General features: G+C 47.5%; 5 protein-coding genes across 5 annotated transcripts; 2 read left to right on the top strand and 3 right to left on the bottom strand.

Moving 5' to 3' along the window:
• Positions 1-273: 273 nt before the first annotated feature.
• LOC130387353 (chromodomain Y-like protein) lies at positions 274-6054 on the top strand. Its single transcript, XM_056596384.1, has 7 exons — positions 274-505; positions 1204-2047; positions 2432-2676; positions 2860-3032; positions 3981-4191; positions 4733-4876; positions 5275-6054. The coding sequence occupies exons 1-7, from the start codon at positions 482-484 to the stop codon at positions 5431-5433; spliced, it is 1800 nt and encodes a 599-aa protein (XP_056452359.1). The 5' UTR covers positions 274-481; the 3' UTR covers positions 5434-6054.
• Positions 4923-9613, bottom strand: LOC130387355 (ribonuclease P protein subunit p40-like). The gene is made up of 9 exons (XM_056596386.1): positions 9416-9613; positions 8906-9050; positions 8678-8746; positions 8181-8276; positions 7559-7684; positions 7207-7402; positions 6654-6788; positions 6229-6451; positions 4923-5406 (listed from the first exon to the last, which is right to left on the bottom strand). The coding sequence occupies exons 1-8, from the start codon at positions 9611-9613 to the stop codon at positions 6253-6255; spliced, it is 1164 nt and encodes a 387-aa protein (XP_056452361.1). The 3' UTR covers positions 4923-5406; positions 6229-6252.
• A 133-nt stretch (positions 9614-9746) lies between these two features.
• On the bottom strand, positions 9747-10926 carry LOC130387356 (LYR motif-containing protein 4A-like). The gene is made up of 3 exons (XM_056596387.1): positions 10774-10926; positions 10453-10573; positions 9747-10205 (listed from the first exon to the last, which is right to left on the bottom strand). Exons 1-3 carry the CDS (start codon positions 10857-10859, stop codon positions 10143-10145), a joined length of 270 nt encoding a protein of 89 aa, XP_056452362.1. The 5' UTR covers positions 10860-10926; the 3' UTR covers positions 9747-10142.
• Positions 10921-17649, top strand: LOC130387354 (serine/threonine-protein kinase RIO1-like). The gene is made up of 17 exons (XM_056596385.1): positions 10921-11123; positions 11561-11789; positions 11881-11971; positions 12068-12137; positions 12288-12330; positions 12492-12584; positions 12671-12783; positions 12963-13043; positions 13133-13219; positions 13414-13551; positions 13954-14057; positions 14877-14983; positions 15435-15500; positions 15584-15694; positions 15939-15992; positions 16192-16305; positions 16589-17649. The coding sequence occupies exons 1-17, from the start codon at positions 11062-11064 to the stop codon at positions 16688-16690; spliced, it is 1665 nt and encodes a 554-aa protein (XP_056452360.1). The 5' UTR covers positions 10921-11061; the 3' UTR covers positions 16691-17649.
• On the bottom strand, positions 17247-22848 carry LOC130387357 (dnaJ homolog subfamily C member 1-like). Its single transcript, XM_056596388.1, has 13 exons — positions 22566-22848; positions 21957-22058; positions 21573-21619; positions 21249-21414; positions 20926-20999; positions 20731-20824; positions 20481-20571; positions 20105-20262; positions 19657-19776; positions 19223-19271; positions 18934-19046; positions 18478-18834; positions 17247-17975 (listed from the first exon to the last, which is right to left on the bottom strand). Exons 1-13 carry the CDS (start codon positions 22719-22721, stop codon positions 17907-17909), a joined length of 1596 nt encoding a protein of 531 aa, XP_056452363.1. The 5' UTR covers positions 22722-22848; the 3' UTR covers positions 17247-17906.
• Positions 22849-22972: the final 124 nt, after the last annotated feature.

The following is a 22972-nucleotide window of genomic DNA, read 5'->3' as shown; positions in this document are numbered from 1 at the left end:
TAAATAAAGTGTTGATTATTTCTTAGATAGATATAGCCTACCCCAATTACTTTTTTCTTCATTTTTCTACCCTTTAAAATGTAATAAAGACAAACATAATGTCTTTATATAACACTGGGATTTCTTTTGAGAAGTATTACATACATTTGACTATTTCCGTCCAAAAATATTTTGTCAAAGGTAAGTGTTTGGCTGCTAGTAGTTCAGTCAACTAGCTTCAGCCATTGATAGGCCAATTGGTCGTTTTTTTTGTTTGTCTGCCCCAACCGGAAGTTTACCAACTTAACGATAAAGTTGCAGTGAAGCTGTATCGAGCTCCGCGCTGCTAACAGGCTAGCGGTCCCCATCACCCCACAGCACGTAGAGGAAATTTCATCTGAATTTCATCATTTTAAAGCCACTCCAACGACAACAGGACACCGAGGGATTAGGTAGGTCGGTGCCCCACAGTGGGTGACTGAAAAGTGAAGGATCCTCCGCGATGGCTACGGAAGAGCTATATGAGGTAATGCTATCTGAAGTCTACATTTACACTCTTGGACGTGCGCTTGATGCCCCGCCGGTCCCGATGCAAAATGATTGATCAGGTCTTGGAAGGAGTAATTTATCTGAATAATTTCGTCTAGAGAAGCTATTGCTTGGGTTACAATAGCTAATGTTGCTAATTTCTTATGCAGGAATATAGTATAGTTTGGACGCCTCGTGGTGTCAATCTAGACCCGCTGACTTTGTAGACTTCAGGGCTGTCTTTTGATTATAGTTTATAAAGTGAGTATGATTAGGGGGTTTGCGCGTGTATATATTAATTGGAAAGTGGATCAGAAAATCGGTCCCCATCAACTCATTTGCATCACGCGATTTCACACTTGATTAGTCTTATATTCCCTGTCACCAGTCCTGATTCGATAATTTCGATCGATTAAGTGTTTCCAACGGGTAACTGTCTGATGTTGTTAGTCAACCCTCTTTATTCTCGTATGAACTGGTCTAGAATATTACCAGGTTGTCTGGGTGATCAATATTTATCGATCATTCATGGTAACTTTAGTGGAAAGTGTCCTTGGCTGAATCTTTTGAACCAACCGAATGAGAAACACTAGGCTTACAGGCACTTTTGTCAGGTGCATTAGAGCTCGGGCGTGGATGGATACAACAGCGATATTGTATGAATATGCGACCAGATGTTCGCTGTCATTTGCTCAGGTGGAGCATATCGTGGACAAGAGGAGGAACAAGAAGGGGAAGACGGAGTACCTGGTGCGATGGCGAGGCTATGGTACAGAGGAGGACACCTGGGAGCCAGAGACTCACCTGTCCGCCTGCCTAGTCTACATCCAGGAGTTCAACCGTCAGCAACTAGCCAATCACAAAGACAGCCCTCTGCTCAGATCCACCCGGACTACACCCCACCCGGCCACCGGCCAAGCCCCTCTCCCGGGCCATTCCCCTCTCATGAGCCACACCCCTCTTACAGGCCACTCCCCTGCTAGCAACGGCGCTACCGCCACTAGCAAGGGCTCGGCCACCAACGCCCGCAAACACTTCCCCAGCCAGCCCCAGCTTCCTAGCGGGGCCTCGGCCCACTGCAGCAGCTTGTTGGCATCGGACACTGTTAACGTGAAGCCTAGCAGCCCCCTGCTGCTGGCTGCCTCTAGACACAGCCGCCAGGGGCTGGACTGCAGGGAGCCGGGGCCCCTGACGTCGCCCTCCCAGTCCCCGGTCCTGAACCCCGGCGGCCGACGCCCAGGGGTGGACCTGTCCAAGACGGGTATCAAGATCCTGGTGCCCCGGAGCCCCATGAACAGCCGCGTGGACGCCGAGGAGTCCCTCAGCGAGGGGGCCCACAGCCTGGAGGCCGGCTCCCAGGAGGCCCACCTGGTGCCGCCCGAGGTGGCCCTTTTAGTGAAGCCGGTGGGCGTCCTGCCGCTGAGGCCCGGGGAGGAGAGGGCCCGCATGGGCAGCCGGCCGCGGGGCCATCCCCAGAGCCTCCTGCCGTCCTCCCAGGTCCCCATCACTCCTGCCGCCATGCGCTCCCACAACGGAACAGGTCAGACGCTCACGTCAGGTCTCCATTCTGCTCATTTATAAGATAAAGATATTTCAAGGTATTTGTCTAAAAAATATATACTGTAGTTTAAAAAAAAAGGCTCTGTATCTGCCGACAGACTGGGGAATCATCCCACAAGCCAACTAACTAGTGATCACTGCGACTTTGATATGAGGGGCGAAACGTGATTAGGGTTAAGGTGTGGGTGTGTGGAAGCAGCCCCAGCAAGTTTGGTGAAATCAGGGTTGGAAAATCTACTGATTTGGATGTATTTTCCCTCGGGAGGAACCGAGAGCTGCCGCTGCCTCCTTCCGCCAGCCGGGAGCGACCGCTGATCCTGTCGGATCCTTTATGCAGCCTCGTCTTTCTGGTCCCTGTCCCCAGGTGCCTCAGCCCTCATGGAGGCGTCGTCGGCCGGCGGATTGGCTGGGTCACAGAGCGCCACGGTGGGCGCGTCCACGGGGAAGCGGCGGGTGGAGGAGCGCCACGCCTTCGACAAGCGTCTCCGCTACAGCGTGCGGCAGACGGAGAGCGCCTACCGCTACCGCGACATCGTGGTCCGCAAGCAGGACGGCTTCACCCACATCCTGCTGTCCACCAAGACCGAGAACAACACCCTCAACCCCGACGTACGTGTGTTGTGCTCTGCTCTGTCGCTTGTTCCCATGGCTACCGCTCTGGGACAGTGTTTAGAGTGTTTAGGACTCTTTACTGTAGCTAGCACTGTACTGACGATCAAACACTACCGCAGCAACCACCGTAGAACAATGAATTAAGGATTGATTTGTTCTCGCTTTATTCCTTTCAAACAGGTGATGAAGGAGATCCAGAGCGCCATGGCAACGGCAGCATCGGACGACAGCAAGCTGGTGTTGCTAGGCGCGGTCGGCAACACCTTCTGCTACGGCCTGGACTTCCTGTACTTCATCAGGCGACTCACCGATGACAGGAAGAAGGAGAGCGTAAAGATGGCCGAAACCATCAGGTACGAGACAGATGGAGTGGATAAGGGGTGCGGTTTATCGGCTACCATGGTGAGGGGACGGGGAACAGCCATGTACCATTGAGTGTGCTTTTCGTGTCTATGACCGAAGTGGTTCTCATTTAAAGGGCCCCTGTCTTGCCACCAGGTCTTAATGTGATTAGCCATCCAAAAATCTGCCCTGCCATTTAACATACTAACTGGGCATGTCCTAGCCTGGTCCTACCAGACTCTTGTACTTCATTTCATTTGTACAGAGAGTCTGGATCTACTCAATTGACAAACGTTAACTCACTTGAAGGCGGGTGTCTGTTGAAGTTAAAAACTATTGGATCTGCCCAGTGCTACTCTGGATCTGCCATAACCAATCGCTAACGTTTGGCCGGGAATCACGTTGCGCGCAGGCTGTAAACAAACCAAACACCGTGCGTGAAGATGTCCGTCAACGAGAGCTGACTTTAACGTCATTGTTCTCAGCCACTCCCTCTGTTCGCTGATCGGACGAAGACAATTTTGACGGAGAAAACCCACTCGCAGACCAAGTACTGAAGGGAAATTCAAATTGAGCAGAAGTACTTAGGCGGGCGGAGCCAGGCTAGGCATGTCCCACCCAGATGTATTAAATCAGTCAACCAGCCTACCCTGGGGACTGGATTAAGAGACAGTAGCTTGTAATGGCTAATCACACCAACATTTGGTATAATAGGGGCCCTCTAAAATATGCATGCTGTTTTGAATCTATTATCCTTTGCGTTCCACTCTACCGGTTTACGGTTGGCCCGTTCAGCCTGTTCATAAGTGTGGCCTGTGTTGACTGCCACCAGTTCGCTGGTAGGTTAGCTTGCGTCCTTGTATAAACAATTGTCTGAGCCCACTTCCTGTGAGCACTGAGCAGGCTGGGTGTGTGCCGCTATAGCTAACCATTTCCCTCCCGTCCCTCCCCGTGGGCAGAGCGTTTGTGGACACCTTCATCCAGTTCAAGAAGCCCATCGTGGTGGCGGTGAACGGCCCCGCCGTGGGCCTGGGCGCCGCGCTCCTGCCGCTGTGCGACGTGGTGTGGGCCAACGAGAAGGCCTGGTTCCAGACGCCCTACACCGTCTACGGCCAGACGCCAGACACCTGCTCCTCCTTCACCTTCCCGCGCATCATGGGCGTGGCCTCGGTACGACCTCCACCTGTGGCGGGGTCACGTGACCCAACGGACCAGGTTCTACCTTGTGGTCGGCTGGTGTTGAGCAATGCTCGCACTTAACGTTAAGCCTTCCCCCGCGTGTGTTTTGAGTATTTTTCCTGTTTAAATGTTTTTTCAAAGCGGCTTGCGGTAAACTATAACAAAGATTGTCATTCAGAGCCTGTTTCAGAGGACATAATACGGGAAAATGTTGTTTCCCGTTGTCTTTACGGCTGTATCCCAATACATATTTTTCTGGAGGTTCCTTTATCGTCCGAGGCTAACGTGAATACTATGTTCTGTGCTCTTCCAAGTCTAATTCAGTCAGTGGTGCAAAGATTGGACATATTTTTCACGGAAATGGCCGTGATGTTGCAGAGTTAAGATTTCCCCAGATGCCTGTGTGAAGCCATACAGTCAGCACTAGTCAAGCCTGACGGTTCCCCTTCCATCTTGCACTGTCGCAGGCCAAAGCTTTGGTTGCGTCTCTCCCATGCTCATGCTACACGTTGTGCTCCTGTCCCCCCTCCAGGCCAACGAGATGCTGCTCAGCGGGAGGAAGCTGACCGCCCAGGAGGCGTGTGCCAAGGGGCTGGTGTCCCAGGTGCTCTGGCCCGGCACCTTCAGCCAGGAGGTCATGCTACGCATCAAAGAGCTCGTCTCCGTCAACTCCCTCGTAAGTGAAGACACGCTGATGCTTTTTTTTTTATTGACTTGTCTGTTTTTATTCGACTCAATGGTCAAAATGGTTCACTTACAAAAAAAAGATATATACATTTTTACAAATCATACAGTAAGTTTTAAATAAACCATCAACAAATGTTTGAATTAAAGGGCCCTCTAGTATACCACCACTTGTGACGTCACAGGTGTTAATGTCCGCCCAGCTGTATGATGGCCAGAGCAGCCTTCCCAGTGGACTGTACCAACTGGAAGTCCACAATGTATCAACCGTACATCTGGGCGGACACATTTGATGTCCCTAATCAACATCACACTTGGTGGTAAACTGGGGCCCGTTCTAAAGGTCATGTCCGCGTTCATCATCAGCTATACCCTTCATCTGACCCCCAGGTGCTGCGGGAGTCCAAGGCGCTGATGCGCAGCACCAACCGAAGTGCCCTGGAGCAAGCCAACGAGCGGGAGTGTGAAGCTCTGAAGAGGGTGTGGGGGTCGTCACAGGGCACAGACTCCATCCTCAAGTACCTGCAGAAGAAACTAGACCAGCTTTAGTGGTCATGGCGACTGCCACTCCTCCCGCCATGTGAAAAGCCTCCAGTAGGGGGCCAACTGTTTCACACAACACGGCTAACAATGACTCTGCTGTTCGGAGAGACCGTTGACGATCCGCAGCCATATAGCACACCATTTAAAAGTGACGCTTTTCACGTTTCAAACAACCCCCTCTGAAGCTGGCTATAGACAAAGGGGCGGGAGAGAGACAAGCCAACGTTCTGATTGGCCAATAGGTTGTGAGGGAGAACCTGGTTACTGACGCCCTCTAAAAGAAAAACAGCACGGCCTTATGGGAAATACAAGACGACAGCGAATCAAAATGCCTAGAACACAAGTTTTGTGCAGGGGGCGGGGTTTCAAATGGACCATACAGGTGTTGTTTTCACCTGTCAGAAGAACAGATTGTCTGTGTCCCAAGTGTCTTTTGGACGCACAACATTAGCTCCACTCTGGAATGAATGTTGGTCTACACAGCATTGTGTCATTCCAATATCTGTATTCTATAATTATTTTAGGATTATTAATAATTTCCTATCCGTATTGCAACCGTGTACAGTTATTTTTGTTAATAAATTCTGGTCCGAGTGGATCCGTTGTGATACTTGTGGTCCTTTTTGATTCAAACTTTTTTGGAAAAAGGTCTGAAAACGCACTTCTAACAAAATGGCTAATAAATCTTCACTAACCCACATTTACTTCGACGATAAATAATAAAAAAAATATCATACTTTCTCTAACTGCCAAACAGGCAGCCCCAGAAGAGCCGGATCTCGGGTTCAAATAAAGACCAACCTTGCAGTGTTGGGGGTGGGACCGTCAGGGCGGACAGGCGTCATGCGAGCCGGTGGCCATGCAGATCCAGTAGTCCAGGTTCTGGAAGAGGACCAGGGTGTAGAAGTTCTCCCCTCCGCTCAGGAAGCCGTGCTCGGCGGTCCCCCAGGAGACGGGGCTGTCCTGGAAGCCGTGCACCGTCAGAGCTAGCCATGGTGCTAGCTTGGGTTCTAGCACAGAGCGCCTGGGAGTGACGGAGAACATGAGGTTAGAAACCTATAACCGTGTGTTAGAACATTTAAGGAGGGCGTTGGAACCTAAACACTTATTCCTGATCACCCATGCTATGATTGCACGGTGCTTTCATGCTTTTGAGAACACAGATGTTTACAGGGGAGGGCGAACACTGGCCTCTGTCAGGGTACCAGGGAAGGGAGCCGGCTTACCGGAGGATGTCCAGCAGGTGGTAGATGTCTTCAGGGAGGAGTAGTCCGGTGACTGAGCACCGCACCGCGGAGTCCACCACCGTCTGGGGCTGGGGACACTCATAGGTGGACAGGTAGCCGCCACTCTCGTCCTCACTGGGACACAGGCAAACAAAACGGTGGACGCAATCGTTTACAACCCATAACTTGGATATATGAAACAACTACTGTGTAGTGACAATAAATTGACAAGTTTTTTACAAGGTTAAGATGACATTGTGTCAGTCAAGTTGTTGTCTAGCTTTACGTTGGACTTTAATTGGAAAATGTCTTGGAAAGGTCAAGAACTGCAAACATGTCAACAACTTTAACAGATCAAGACTTCATGATATTCTATCTGAAGGTGAAAGACCATGAACTTTGAATGGACATTCATTTCTCCTGGGAACCTTGTTTAAAACGATACATCGCTACTTGGGCCTGAACTTGTGCCACTCCTAGCTTAGCATACAGCACTAGCTCCCCCTGACCATCGGTTGTCAGTAACAATGACGTTGATAGAATGGGGACCTACAACGTGACTCCCGCGTCCACGGCCCCCAGCCACTCCAGGAAGCTCTGAGGGTCACATGACTGCTGCTCCCCCTGGAGGTCAGAGGTCACCAGAGTGGGGCATGGTAATGATGTCATCACGTGGGTGCTGACCCGAGGTCTGTGTTCTGAGAGCTTGTGATTAGACAGCAGGCTCTGGAGGGCGGGGCTTTCGTCACCTGTTAGGGCGACAAAACGTAATATGAGCGAGACCATCCCCAAATGTCACATTTCAAAACGCTAAAACTGCACGTGAGGTGTGTGTACCTGGGAGATGCTAGTGCCCGTGAGGTGCGTTTACCTTGGAGATGCTAGTGCACGTGAGGTGTGTATACCTGGGAGATGCTGACTCAGCAGGAGGTCACAGCTGAGAGGGTTGTGTTCCGTCAGGGCCTTCAGAACACGCTGGTGACCCTTACCACCTGGGGACATGGTCCGATCCTTCAGGTCCACACTCACAACTACACACACACACACACACACACACAAACACACACACACTTTACATTGGCTGTATTGTGACATCAATACTTCTAATAAAAAACACATGTACAATTTATTTAGTAAAATGCTTTTATCCAAAGAGACGTAAAGTGAAGTCAGAAACATGTTTTTGAGAAGCCGGTGGGATTAGTGCATCTTGCTCAAGGATGCATTCAGGTCAGGCTCAGGACAATAGGGATTGACCCGCTACTCTCCACTGGTAGTGGCTCACCGGCTGCTATAGTTAGGCCTATACAAATATAACAGACTTGAATAGTGCCTTTCAGTTGTTAAAACTTAACCACTAGACAATCCTGCCCTCCATTACGATCACCATGACAGCAACGCCGGTCATAGACCCGACGCCTGCCTGAACTACCAGCTCTGAGCAGTCCCATCCTGACCGCTAGTCTTCTGGTTCCCCTCGCCACGAAGAGCTTCTCTGAGGACCAGAGAGGGGAGACCCCCTCATACCGTATCTCCCGGCTGGCCTGCGCTGGTACTGCGATGGTTTCCCCTCCAGACCCAGGGTCTCGTATGTGTCTTTGTCCACCGACAGGACCAGCTTCCCTGCAGAACCAGAACGGTCCGGTCATGAATCAGTGACACACAGATGTGCTTGGGGGAACAGAACACTTTTGGTTGAATATTAACTAATTATTTCTCAGTGCTTTGTAGTTCAACATCAAACTGAACATATAAACGTTAACGTAGTATATTAACTTATGTAATGTCCTAATAACACTTACATAATTAATTGCGTTTTGGAAACATGTGTAATACATCTATTAATAAACATCAGCATAACAATAGCAATGTTAACTAAACTTATATGTTGTTAATAATGTTACCATGTTATAAAGATATTATAATGCTGTGCTATTAAGACTGTTATGTGATTATAATGCTACTACTCAGGTAGGTACTCTGCTGGTGTAATACTCATAATGTTATTGATCAGGCATCCATACCATTTGGTAGAAGAGCAAAACAGTTGTCCTCATCTATTCTGGTCTGGTAAGATAGACCATACGTTGAACCTGTAAAGATGGTCAACGGTAAATCATCTTCCAATGCATACAGTAATAATGCTCATGTACATACTGACACGTACTCTGTAGCAACACAGCAAATTAGCACAGACCGACTATGTGTGTTTGACTTTATGCCTCACGTGAGGTGGTTTACGTTTGGCCAACCTTTGTAAACAGCCTTCTCGAGGAATTCTTTGTCCAGCAGCTGGGATAGAGGCAGGTTTCGGACCAGGAGGAATGACCTCATGCTGTTCAAAGCAGAGTCGAGCTCAGCAGGGAGCCGGTCACACCCCGGGACTAAAAGAGATACCTGGACCGGAGACAAGGAAGGGAGACATCACGATTCTGAAGAACAAGACAAATGTATTGGAGTGAGGTTGTTCACATGGCGCAGTGCGACAGGAGGCATTTTACACGTGTTTGTTATTTTGATCAATCTATTTCGTGGACGGTAGACTTCGATGGTCTGCTATTCAATTATCAAACACTAATTGTAAAATCCTATTCAGCATCAGCAACCATTCAGGGGGTCGTCTAAAACGGACCCATTTGGCTGCTGATGAGGGAATTTCGCACGCGAGTTCAAACATTTAATTTCCTTATGCATCAGTCAACATAAGTAGGACTCATTCATATGATTTAATCGGGGCATACACACATCAGTTCATGTCTCACCTTGTGGTTAAAGAAGTGTTGTTCTACGTGTGTGCCGAGTCTCGCCTTTTCATGATCCAAGTGTGATCTTTCACATGCTAACACGGTCCTCGGTGTCTTTTCTAACTGTTTAAACATTTTGAAGAGTATCTTTAAACATGTGTGCCCAGCGTGTTGAAGTTGCACATGAAGTTCGCGCATCAAGTCATCAAGGAACATTATACTTCCGGTTCATCACTTTTCAAAACAAGGGTCTCCAATGCGAAATTGACGGACTTAAAAAAAATGACCCGATTTATTTACACTTGACAGCAAAAATTAGAATAAATCCAAATACTTCGATCGTCTGATTATTGTAACAGTTTTATTCACAATTACTCACATTTCACGAACTGACAGATTCCGCTTCACATCAGTTACATTTTGCATTTAACCTTCTGGTCCAAAAATACAACTGTTGATATACACCAATAAGTTGGATCAGTGCCACTCCAAACCTGTACCACTCAGATATTCAGCTTTAACAATTTAATAAGACTGTATGGCTGTGAGTCAGAGGCTAATTGAACTAAGTTTCTTTTGAGTGCATACCGTTATAAAACTGGAATTAAAGCTCATTTGTGCAAAAGAGACTTATTTGGACTATTGGACGGTTGCAAAAACTCCTATATCATGGGTCGAATAGCATAATAGACTCGTATTGCATCGTAGACTCCAGATTGTCAGTGAGGCCGGTGATGTCCAGACTTCAACGAGCTCCAAGTCCCTCCACTATGGTCCTCTGGCTGCTGTACATCTGACCGACAGACACCTGCAGTGCAAACACATATAAACGCAAACTCATGAACTCATCCCTGTTCAGCTATGACATGCTTAGGTTTATATTTCAAACGGTTATAGATTGATGGATTGCGGTTAAATGTCCTTGAGAGTGAGATTGTCTCTAAAGCTTTCACTAATTGGTACTCTCAATGTGACTCAACTGAATGACTCAATTTATTACTTTCTAGCTTTACTTGTACAGCTATTAACGATTAAAATATTATCTTGGAACCCACCTGTCTCTTGATCAGAGCCAGGCTCTCTCTAGCCCTGGTCAGAAGCTGGTCCATACTTTTAGGGTTGTCCACATGCTTATTCTCCCTGAAACCATCCTTTATCCGGCGGAGAGCGTAGTTTCTGTGGGAACAGAGACGTGAAGACACGATTTTATATTATGGATAGATCGCCGATTGACCATGAAAGCCCCTTTACGACCTGCGTATTGCACATTTATTTCGTCACTGTTCTGATACTCGAGGTAAGAAGACAGCTGTAGGAAACCCATTTAACATCACGCTCATTTTGGCAGCACACATACATTAAAATAAAGTAAATACCTGAAGTTGTAAGAAGGGAACTTGCTGCTCTCTTTGATCAACATTCGGTACAACGCAATAACCTGAGTTCGGCTGGAGGACGCCATGCTGACCGCTTCGTCTTCGTTTCTTATTTCTGGTCAGATTCTTGGTGATGTAACATGCCCTATAGCGGCCACCGTAGAAAAACATTGAACCCGGAAGTACATCCCTAACCCTAGCACACGAGGTTGTGTGGGGTTATTGTGAATACCATCACAACTGATAAAGTATTAATTGAATCTAATAAAGGTTGTGATTTTAGAGATAATGACTTCTCTTCGTGCCAATGTTGTAGAGGGACAATTCGACGATGCAGAAGATTCAGACACGTGAGTGTTGGTCCATTATTTGCTGTCGGTATGCCTTATTACGTGCAGATGATGCTACTGTTTACAATCCACATAGAATGTGCCATTATATACAGATATATATATTATAGGCCTACTACAACATCCTAGACTCAACTCACTTCAGTTGAGCTTCACTAACATGTATATCAGCCCTACTTCGACTTTCCCCATGTCACGTTAATATGAAAGTAGGAACACAAATAATTTGTTCAATGAACAAAAATGATGTGTGTGATGATTATACTGTACGACAATATCTATATGTCAAGAATAGTCAGGGGTTGTCATGGCTACCCGGCAACAACATGGAGTTAAATGTTGTGTTGCTTTGGGTAGCCCTGCGTGACTGACTGTACGGTGTGTTATTTAACGTAATGTTCGATCTGTTTGACATGAAAAATGTCCTTGTGGTTCAGTCCCGCCGATGCCGTTGAGGTTACTCCACCGGCCGTACATGTGGTAGAAACCCAGGTCAACAGTCTGTCGCTTGAACCTCCACCAACCGGTCTGGTTGAAGGAGAGGAGTATGAGGACTATGAATATGATTATGATGATGAAGAAGATGATGACGACGAGTGGGATTGGAAGGGGTCAGACATTACCAAACGCTACAACAGCATGAACCGACCAGGCCTCAACTCCCAGGTAGGAGATGAAAATGCTTTACTCATGCATACCTTATATCACCTTGATCTACCGTTAAATGCTAAACGATATTTACATTTACTGTTCACAGTCAAATAAGCAGAATTCTTCGAACAAGGCGCTCAAGTCGTCCACGCCCACCGATAAAGCTTTGAGGAAATTTGAACACAAGATCAATCTGGGTACATTCTCCTCACCTTGTTTCACTTTGTTCTGCTGGTTCACAAAACCAGCAACAGTTTGATGATTGTCTTTCTTACATTCTTTATTCCGGGTAGATAAACTAAACTATGCCGACTCGGTGATCAACAAAGTGACGACAATGCAGAAACAGAGGGATTCTGACACGTACGTTTCATTCCCTATCATTACCAACATTATCCGAGGAGCCAAGATACAATTTTCTGAGCATTTAGAGTAATGTTTTCCTCCTAAATGACAAACAAAGACTGTTTACTCTTGTAGCAACCGCATCCGTCTTAATCTGTTGCTTTCTAGGTTCCGAGTGAAAGACAAGTCGGACCGGGCTACAGTTGAACAGGTAAACCACCTGATAATAATAACATTCATAGTGTCATTCACACTTTTAGTCAAGAGTCAAATAGAATTGTTGAGGCCACGATGCTTCCAGTTGGCCATGTTTCATGTTCTAGATTAACATTCTAGAGGAGGACTTTTATATTGAAACTTCTCCTTCTGCAGGTTTTGGATCCCAGAACAAGGATGATCCTCTTCAAGATGCTCAGTCGTGGAATCATCTCTGAGATCAACGGGTGTATCAGCACAGGGAAAGAGGTGAGATCACACACACACTCTATATGTCTGTCTGTCTGTCTGTCTGTGTGTCTCTCTCAACTGGGTTGTTGTGATTTAACAACCAGGCCAACGTGTACCACGCCACCACAGCCGCTGGAGAGAACAGAGCGATCAAGATCTACAAGACGTCCATCTTACTGTTCAAGGACCGCGACAAATACGTCAGCGGAGAGTTCAGGTACAGAGACGTCCTCAGCATGGTCTGTTAACCTCTTACACACACACACACACACACACACACACACACACACACACACACACACACACACACACACACACACACACACACACACACACACACACACACACAGGCAGCTGCACAGGCCATCTTCAGTGCTGCCTCTGTGCTTTTTGCAGGTTTCGCCATGGTTACTGCAAAGGCAACCCCAGGAAGATGGTGCGCACGTGGGCCGAGAAGGAGATGAGGAACCTCCTCAGGTGAACTAGCCGAACATCTGTCTCGCAGGAAGCTGGGAAGGAGGATTCTTCCAGAGGATTCTATGTAACCTTTGGCCTCTGGGTTTTAGGCTGCAGACAGCTGGGATACCCAGTCCAGAACCTCTGATGCTCCGGAGTCATGTCCTCCTCATGACCTTCATCGGCAAGGAAGACATGTAAGAACCAAGGACAGTGTTCTGCTCGTTAATTGAATGGCCAATCAGTGTTCTGCTTGTTTGCATCAGAGGGCCAATTAACATTGTTCGATCAATCCATTTCCCCCGGGTTCAATAAAGTCATCTGATTTGGGAAGTGTTGGGAAAATTGGGAAGTGCGGATTTGTTGACCGGGTCCATATCTGTGGTTCCAGGCCAGCTCCTCTGCTGAAGAACGCGGCACTGTCCGATTCCAAGGCGTGCGAACTGTACCTGCAGGTCATCGAGCACATGAGGAAGATGTACCAGGAGGCCCGCCTGGTCCACGCCGACCTCAGCGAGTTCAACATACTGTGAGTGTCTTCAGTGGTATTAGTCACACTACGTTTGTACCACTCCATGATCATCTTATTAACCTCTTATTGCATATCTTTGCAATTAAATGAATCTGCTTCAAAAGGGAAAATGGGGAAGATCCCCATTAGCACAAAGGAAACCAATTCTGGTTTCCTTTGTCAGCAGAACCCAAAAGTATTTTGGGTAGCGTATTAGTTTCCATTATTATTATTATTCCATTATTCCATATAAGAAAGCGATTATGCGACTTCTCTGCAGCTTTAGACAGAAGGAGAGTTACTACAGATGCATTCGGGGTCCGTTTACCACCGACCCGTAACCTCCGGGGACACCGAACGCAGACGGGAATCCTTCCAGAAGGTTGTGTTGTGTATCTAACAGCCGTGTTGGTCGCTCAGGTACAACAACGGCGACGCAGTCATCATCGACGTGTCCCAGTCAGTGGAGCACGACCACCCCCACGCCCTGGAGTTCCTCCGCAAGGACTGCAGCAACATCAACGGTAGCGGGCACGCACTCACACTCACTCACACACCGTGCACACGTAGCTGACAGTTCTTGTATGCCATCCTACTACACACCAGGGGCTCTCACCACTGAAGGAAACCACTCTGTTTATTTGCAGGGAATCAAAGCACTGTTTTGAAATGGGGTTTACATAGCAGGTGTCAGCCCACATTCCTCACTGTCATTTCCTCAGACACGGCTCTCCTCAGACTACCCACAGCAGAACAGAAAGCCTGCATATATTTAGTGGCCTTAAAGGTTGTATCAGTGATTCTGATTGAAACATAAAGTATCACATTCATCTGCTTTTTCCTCACAATCCGCTAGCTGCCCGTCCCATAAGCAGGCTGTCAAAAAACCGCGTCCCTAGGCTCCGAGATCGCACATAAAAACAAATGGTACTACCAACACCTCAAAATCAAAATAAACAGTGTTCTAACCAATCACAGGCAAGGGGTGGGTGTTGTGCTGTTTCGCGCTCGTGCCTGGGTTATGCGACCCTTCGATTGTCGTATGTGTTGCGCGTTCATGGTCATGCACGTTCATGAAAATGCGCGTCCATGATCATTTTCAAAACACGGGAGGGAGGGGCTAGATGGCTCTGTTTGTTTGGAGTCTCGCAACGGAAGTCAGGGCAACCAGAATCGCTGATACAACCTTTAAGCTACAACACTATTCAGATGGAAATGCCACTTTACATGCATGTGTGACACTAGTCAGGGTTAAAGACACCATCCCTATAAACATTAATCCATTAGTTTCTCTAAGCGATGAGGTCCCTGGAGGCTGACCGTTGATCCCCTGTCCCCCCCAGACTTCTTCCTGAAGCGCGGCGTGGCCGTGATGACCATCAGAGAGCTGTTTGAGTTCATCACCGACCCCTCCATCAACAGCGACAACATCAACGAGTACCTGGAGCGGGTAGGTGGAGTGGGTGGGGCGACCAGCAGCTCATCTGGGGTGCAGGTCCTAGCCCGGGGGTCCCAGCTCGTGGGTCTTCAGGCTGCACTTTGGAAAGAATAGAATATCATATATTTTATGAGTTTAAGTGGCAAACAATGTGTGATGTCCTTAAAAAGTTACGTTAATTGTCATTGTATATCCAACGAGTAGCAGTCTCTAGTGACAACCAAATAGAGAATGAAAAGAATAGACGTTGTTTAAGCTGACTTTTATTAAAGCAGAGGTTGTGTATTTAGGCACAGTTTTAGAAAAGTTAAGATTGTATTTAGACAGGGTTTGGTTGAATAATAAAGCTGTGTGTGTGTGTGTGTGTGTGTGTGTGTGTGTGTGTGTGTGTGTGTGTGTGTGTGTGTGTGTGTGTGTGTGTGTGTGTGTGTGTGTGTGTGTGTGTGTGTGTGTGTGTGTGTAGGCCATGGACATCTCCTCAGACAGAACAGTGCAGGAGCGCTCGGACCAAGACCGGGTCGACGAAGAGGTGCGTTCACACATCTCTCACAGTACCAGCTGTCAAAGTAAAAGCCCCCATACAGTAAGCTTAACCTCTGACCTTACCCCCAGGTGTTCAAGAAGGCCTACATCCCCCGGACGCTGACGGAGGTGAACCACTACGAGCGTGACGTGGCGGCCATGAAGGAGGAGGACGCCGCGATGCACGCCCAGAACGACAACGTGAGGATGCGGTTTACACGCCACTCATACCTCATAACTCACTGCTTGTTTGTTTTTACAGTTTCGCTTTTTTTCCCCTGTTTTTTTATTCGCCTTATCGTATATTGATATGATCTTGTTCTATTGTTTGTTGTGTGTACTGGCCCTGCGTAACACTTAGTTACGTTTGTTTCAAATATTTTTTTTTTCATGATTTTTTTTCTACTAACGTAGAGGCAGCTAACGCTGACTATGTTTTCCGCAGGTTCTCTACCAAACCGTAATGGGGCTGAGGAAGGACCTGTCTGGAGTTCAAAAGGTCAGTGTACCCTGTTCTCAAGTGAAATTTCTTTGTGAATCATTGACGTTACGATTTACGTGACTTTAGGAGATTGCATTTTCACGTTAAATTGGGATTGTAGTTTAGATTTGAGCTATTATTTGGGGTGCTAGTGGGCTAGGCGAACCATCAGAGCAGGAAGTGTTAACGCTAGAGTCGCGTCTGTTTCCGGTTCTAGGTTCCGGCACTGCTGGAGGAGAGCAGCAGCTCGGAGGGCAGCTCTGAAGAAGAGGAAGACGGAGATGAGGAAGAGAAAGGAGAGAAACAAGAGGAATCCTCGGTGGATAAGAAGGTATGTCAAATGTAACTTGTCCATTACCAATCCATGTGTTATAATGTCGACTCCTAGGTCATTAAAAAAAATGCAAAAAATGAATTGTATGTAACTTCAAGGTACAGCGTTATAGTATATTTGATTTTTGTAGTTTTTTAAAGAAATGCCAATTAAACTTTGAATATGAATAAAGTTTAGGCACTCCTAAAATAGAGTGCCTGTTGGATCCCAGGCACTCTTTGTTTAGCCGACCAACTGACAAACACAGGGATGTATTCATAGCTGTCCTCTCCTCCTCTAGGAACGAAAGAAGAACATCAAAGAAGCTCAGAGGGAGAAGAGGAAAAGCAAAACGCCGAAACACGTGAAGAAACGGAAGGAGAAAACGTCCAAGAACAAGTAGAGGGAACCGATCCTGCCCGGGTTGGGATCACCTCAGTCTGACTTTGTACTCCAGGGACAAGCCTCCAATGCTAGTTCAGGGGGGAGTTGAACCGGCAACCTTTTTAACAGATCTCCAGCCACTGGTCCAACCACACAGGATGTCACTGGAGTCGGAGACTTGTGAAACCATCAGAACATTCTGGAAGATGTAACCCATACGTGTAATAGTATGGTTGTTTAATATTCAACCGGCAAGTCTGGGATTTTCACAAAAATAAACCAAACATTAGTTTATGATGATGCAAGCCAGGCTAAAAGGTGAATCTTTTAAACACTTAAATTGTGACAGATTTTTATCCAATGTGGATTCTAGTTTGAAAATGAATTTGTTATATGGTTCCCTGATCACTTAATTTAAGATAGTATGGTTGTTAAATAAATCCATAATCAACTCAAACCATAATTAGTAAATGTAGGCAGTTGAGTGGGATTGGTTAAAGGTGTCTGCTAAACAGTAAATACCTTGCCGGAAGTTCTATGCAGTATTTTCTCTGCACCTGTCCCACCTGTCTGCTGCAAACCCTACACAGATGACAAGCAGGACAGACTGTTTCATCAGCAACAGATGAACAACATGACAAACTCAAGGAAATAAATACTGTTTTATTCATAATAAACCATTTGCAGTTGTAACAAGATATTTATGAAAGAAATAACAATGGTTGAGCTAGTGTCACCGATGGCCATGTTCCCGAGAGACGACGAATGCTGAACAACGTACTTTGAGTGAGGGGTAGGGGCGGGGCTAAGGCACATTAAGCTTGGATGTAATTAGACCATTTTCCTCTGATGTCAAATGTGGGCGGTTATACATAATTCTTATCTTCCATGATCGAATTGGGCATAAAACAAAAAAACTTTTGTCCAATACTTTGAATATTTCATGAACGGAGCTGACCAAATTAGTATAGACTAAAAAATAAAAAACACCTGTGGGGGTTAGGATGGACATTAATTAGATCAGCTAAAATAAAAAATAGTTCCAGCAACTACCCTCCCCCCACCAACCTGTGAAAGGTTTCATACAGAAACTACCCATAAGCCTCTGGGCTAAAGAGAGGTTTTCCAGCTTTCTGATTAGCTCACAGAGGTAATCCATGATATTTGATTGGCTGTAGATGTCGGGGAGGGGCGTGGCAGGAAGGGGCAAGGCGCTCAGACGGTGAAACAGGGAGTCAGCTCTTGGCCTGCTTCCTCTTCTGCACCAGCTCCGCTAACAGTTTGTAGCGGATCATACACTCCTCCTGGGGGCGGAGCCACAAACGGCAGTTGGAACATTGCGATATATTTTTATGGTCATTCATCATAAGCAATAAAACATCCGACTTCCGAAATCCTCATCCACACGTTGGTGTCAAAGGTAGGTATTCATTTAAACGTACCTTTTTCCCTCATTAGTAAAAACAAATCTAGGTGGTTGACAAACTTTATGTTGAACATAACAGCTTTAACGTAGCTAGACACAAACATGTCCGCAACACACTTTGACGTGATCCTAGGTTGGCAGTTGGCACCACCAAACTGTCAACCTAGCATCACGTTAAAGTGTGTAAGGAACGCTTTTGTGTCCGTCTACGTTAAAACATTCGATTGTCAAAATAATCAAACATTATTCATTTATTTTGACACAAAAGTGTTTCTATTAGGCACAAAATGAGCGTGTCCATCACACGCTCATGTCGAGCAAATCGACGGGCCGATACTTGTGGTTTGGTGGACGGTTGTCATGGAGACGGGTCTGCTCACCTTGGTCTTGCCCGGCACCATCTTGGCGATGCGGTCCCAGCGCTCGGCGGCGCCGCGGGGGATCTGCTGCAGGGCGGTCTCCAGGAGCTTCTGCTGGTTCTGCGTCCACACGCTCTCCTTCTGCTCCTCGGGCTCCTGCTGCGCCTCCTCCCGCTTCTGCTGCTTCTCCTCCTCCTCCTCCTCATCCACGGCCGTCGGGTCAAAGTCCCGCTGCCGCCTCGACTTCACCCTCGACTCCCCGTTCGTGCCTCCTCCACCTCCTCCTCCTCCACCTCCTCCTCCACCTCCTCCTCCACCTCCAGCCTTTTTGGACCTCCTCCTGAGGACCTGTCCCTCCTGCTCCCCCTCCTCCTCTCCCTGAGGTGGGGTCACGGCGGAGGCAGTGGGGGTGGGGGTGGGTTTGGGGGTGGGGGCGGGTTTGGGGGTGGGGGCGGGTTTGGGGCTGGGTTTGGGGGCGGGGCTGGTGGTGGGCGGGGCATCCCGCTGGGTCATTATGCTGTCTGCAACACAGCCAGCAGTGGTCGCCTTGGAGGACTGGCCGCTCTTCAGCTCCGACAGCTTCACCAGCCCTGGGGACAACGATCGGTGACCATGAGGGACATCACAGAGTCAGTGCGGTAAGCCAATAGGCAGGTAGAGATTTAGATTTCGCTCCAAATGTGCACTCATTGTAATAGTTAGGGAATTTCCCACAAAAAGTAACATTTAAGGTTTTCATTATTATTATGATTAACATTTATTTTACCTGTAGTGTTGGTCACACAGTCTTTGACTTGCTTTACTTTTGTGGTCACCTGGAGAGAAAGCGAACACAACCTAGGATTATCACACCAAGCAAACCCACATCTCGGAGTACTTCAGCCAACCACAGACGCACTCCTTTTACATCTACTGACCAGGTTACAGCCCATGATGGCTGATGATGGATTAACGATACTTTATCATCATTTGACTCCTCTTGTCTGCAAGTGAACGTGGCTTGTCTTAAGTGAATGTTGCTCATCTTAAAGTGAATGTTGCTCGTCTTAAAGTGAATTTTGCTCGACTTAAGTGAATGTGGCTCGTCTTAAAGTGAATGTGGCTCGTCTTAAACATTATAACTTCACGATCAGACTAAGGAGTAGCGGAGCTGCAGCCCTGCTAGTACGGCGGGCGTCTAGATCAACACGGTCTCCTCACGTCAGCGACGGATCTTCCCAGCTCGTGGGCGATCTTCTCCCAGCGACCGGGCGTTCCTCCAGGGAACTTCACCATGTTCCTGCTGAGGAGGCTGATGTCCTCGTCGGACCACTCTGGAGCCTGACACACAAAAACACACAAAAATGGATAACTTACTTCAACATAAATTGCCATTACAGCAGTATTTTATTATTTAGCAATTTCCCAACCGTTTTGTCGTATGTACCCCCACAGCCCCTTCACAATGTCTCATGTACACCTGAATCCCATTCAACAAATAGAAATATTTGACATGGTCCTTTTAGTTGTATTGCTCTGACAATGACCAACAAAGTCTTTCAATGCCCCCATGGAAGCTACTGGGGTGGAGGGCTTGGAATCACTAAGGATCCACTTACTTCCCCCATCAGTTTTGGACCATCAGTTTTGGACCAGGGGAGACTGGTACCTTTTTCTTGCTCTTGCGGTTGTCCAGCCAGTCGTCCAGCTGGTCCTCCACCTCCTGGATGGAGGCCGTGGGGCACACCTGGTACAGGCCGTCCGCCGCCGGGGCCTCGTACACCGGGAACTCCACCTTCACCTTCTTCACCTTGGGACGCTTCTCCCCTACAGGAAGGGAGGTCGTGTCGTGTCAATGGCCGGGACAGATTCGTTCCAGAGCAAAAACACACGTTCAAAACTTTCCCGAATAGAATATAGTGCTCTCAATGAACTGTTTTTGTTTTTGCTGTGGGGTTCTGGTGATTGGCTGATGAAGGAGTGAATCCAAAGGGATGAAGGAGTGAATCTAAAAGCAATGTACAAGTGAATCGCCGGTGTCTTACGAGGAGCAGATTCTTGCTCAGCCATCTCCTCCTCCTCCTGCTTCGCTCTCATCTTCATCTCTTTGTGGTCTTCGTAGTACTGCTTCACTTCCTACCAAACACACATACACAGCAGGTGATCAGTCAGTCAGTCAGTCAGTCAGTCAGTCAGTCAGTCAGACTAGCAGACAGATATCAAGACAGGCATTGAACATACAGCGAGACAAACCAACAGACACTCAGAAAGACAGACAGTAAGTGGGAGGTTGACCTGGATGGTCTGGGGCAGTGATTTGATTGATAGGTAGAGCCAGATGCTGAGCTTCAGAGGAAGGATGTCCTGCCAATTGGGGCGGTCCTGATCCCTGCAGACGGCAAATCAGAAAGAGCCCCATGAGCTATGACAACACCGCGACATCACATGATAGACGCTAGTCAAGGGTCAAAAGGTTGGACGTTAACGCACCTGGGCTCCTCACACGGCTTGGAGTTCGTCTTTTTCTTCTTCTCCTTCTTCCTCTTATTGCTCAGCATTTCATCCTGAACAAAAAGGTACAAAGTTTGAAGTTTGGTTAACTTTACAAAAGCTGTTTAATTAAAGGGGTGGGGTTATCATGATTAATTAAGAGGGGGAGGGGTCATCAGCAGTTGATGAAATGGGGTGTTTTCTGTTTGATATAAAAAGTGTGGGGTTAGCAGCCTGTTCAATCAAAAGGGGGTGTGGTTATCTGCTGTTTATTTAAAGGGGGTGTGTTCTTAGTAGTTTAATTAAAAAAGGGGGGGGCTTACCAGCTGTTTCTCCAGGTAGACGGACCAGATGATGGCGTAGTGTCCAACGGTGAGGATGAGGAAGAGGAGGAAGCCCAGCTCTGCGTTGCTCATCTTCCTCACCCGGCGGTACAGGGTGAATGGGTGCTTCCAGTCCGGCAGGCCGTTCACCAGGATGTCATCGTACCTGGAGCCACGTCACATGATCCAGTCAGACCCCTGGGTACCACACACACCGGAGGAGGCCTGTGTGTGTGTGTGTGTGTGTGTGTGTGTGTGTGTGTGTGTGTGTGTGTGTGTGTGTGTGTGTGTGTGTGTGTGTGTGTGTGTGTGTGTGTGTCTTACCTCATTCTCCTCTCCTCATCCTTCAGGACTTCATAGATTCCCACCAGCTGACAGGAAAACAAACAAACATAACTAAGTCAACACACCCACACGCTCCTCAGGAAGCAAACAGACAGTAAACACTACAGAACCAAACACACACAACCAAAACAAACACACAGAACATAATGCCAAAAAAAATAACTGCAGGACCAAACACACACCAGTGTTCCCATGGAGACAGGGTACACGTTAATAAAAGACACAGCATGGCATGGTAAGTGTATAGTATACTCAAGAAGTGTATAGTATACTGAAGAGGTGTGTGTGTGTGTGTGTGTGTGTGTGTGTGTGTGTGTGTGTGTGTGTGTGTGTGTGTGTGTGGTGATGGGAGACAACTCCTACTTGTCTGAACTGGCTCTCTGCGTTCTCATCCTTGTTCTTATCTGGATGGAGGGTGAGCGTGAGACGCCGGTAGGCCTTCTTGATTTCCACCGGCGTGGCATCCTACGGTAACCCAGAGGGAGGGAGGGAGAAAGCGCAATAAAGGGGAGACAGAGAGAGACACAGATCAACCAAGGCCAATTAACACCTGCATGTTACCTCCGAGTCATATTTATGAGAAGCGGAAATGTATGGTGTCGGAAATATGTCATAGTATCTTCCAGGCGGAAGAAGAATCAGAATTTTCTACCGACTTTTTTCAATCTGTTAACTAATGGATTAATGGTTTAATATGAAACATCAGGCCCTATTAATTATGATCCATACGTGCCAGTGCCGCGGGAAGCCAACAGCTGTCTGCGGACGTGCGCCGGGTTTAGCGTGCGTGGCATAGGCTATCCTATAGCCGAATGCACAGCAGAGACGCACTGTACTCTGCTGTTTATTCAACGCCGTAGCCCGCGTAACGGGAATGTTGGACCGATGGAGTAACTTAAATCTTTAATATGACCCGGCTACAGAGACACCAATGTAGGGCGGCCATTCCGCGGCACACTGACTGGACCCTACCTTGTCCACGGAGAGGAACTGGTAGAAGGTCTGTGGGATTTCTTCCACCAGATCAAAGAGCTCTAGGTCGGTGTCCCACGAAGCCACAGGAGATAAAACACTATAAAAAACACACGATAAAAAGAGTAGCGATCGACCGGGCGGGAATAAGAACATGGTTGATCGTTGAGTCACGGCCACATAAAGACTGTTAAGTGAATGCTTGTCCAGACCCGGCCGGCAGTCCAGTCCACTACTATACTACACACCGTGGATGTATACAGCAGCCAGCGACACGCACTACTCGAACACTTCCGGGAGCTGTGGGCACTGCTTTCAAAATAAAAGTATAGCCACCCTAAAACGCCGCTAGGTAAATTACTGCACTGTGGAATGCTAATTTATTTCCGGCATGTTTTCAAAAAACC

The sequence above is a fragment of the Gadus chalcogrammus genome, chromosome 8 (genome assembly GCF_026213295.1).
Source record: "Gadus chalcogrammus isolate NIFS_2021 chromosome 8, NIFS_Gcha_1.0, whole genome shotgun sequence".
NCBI classification, from domain to species: domain Eukaryota; kingdom Metazoa; phylum Chordata; class Actinopteri; order Gadiformes; family Gadidae; genus Gadus; species Gadus chalcogrammus.
The sequence above is the reverse complement of the archived record's forward strand: the minus strand, read 5'-3'. Positions and strand labels throughout refer to the sequence as shown.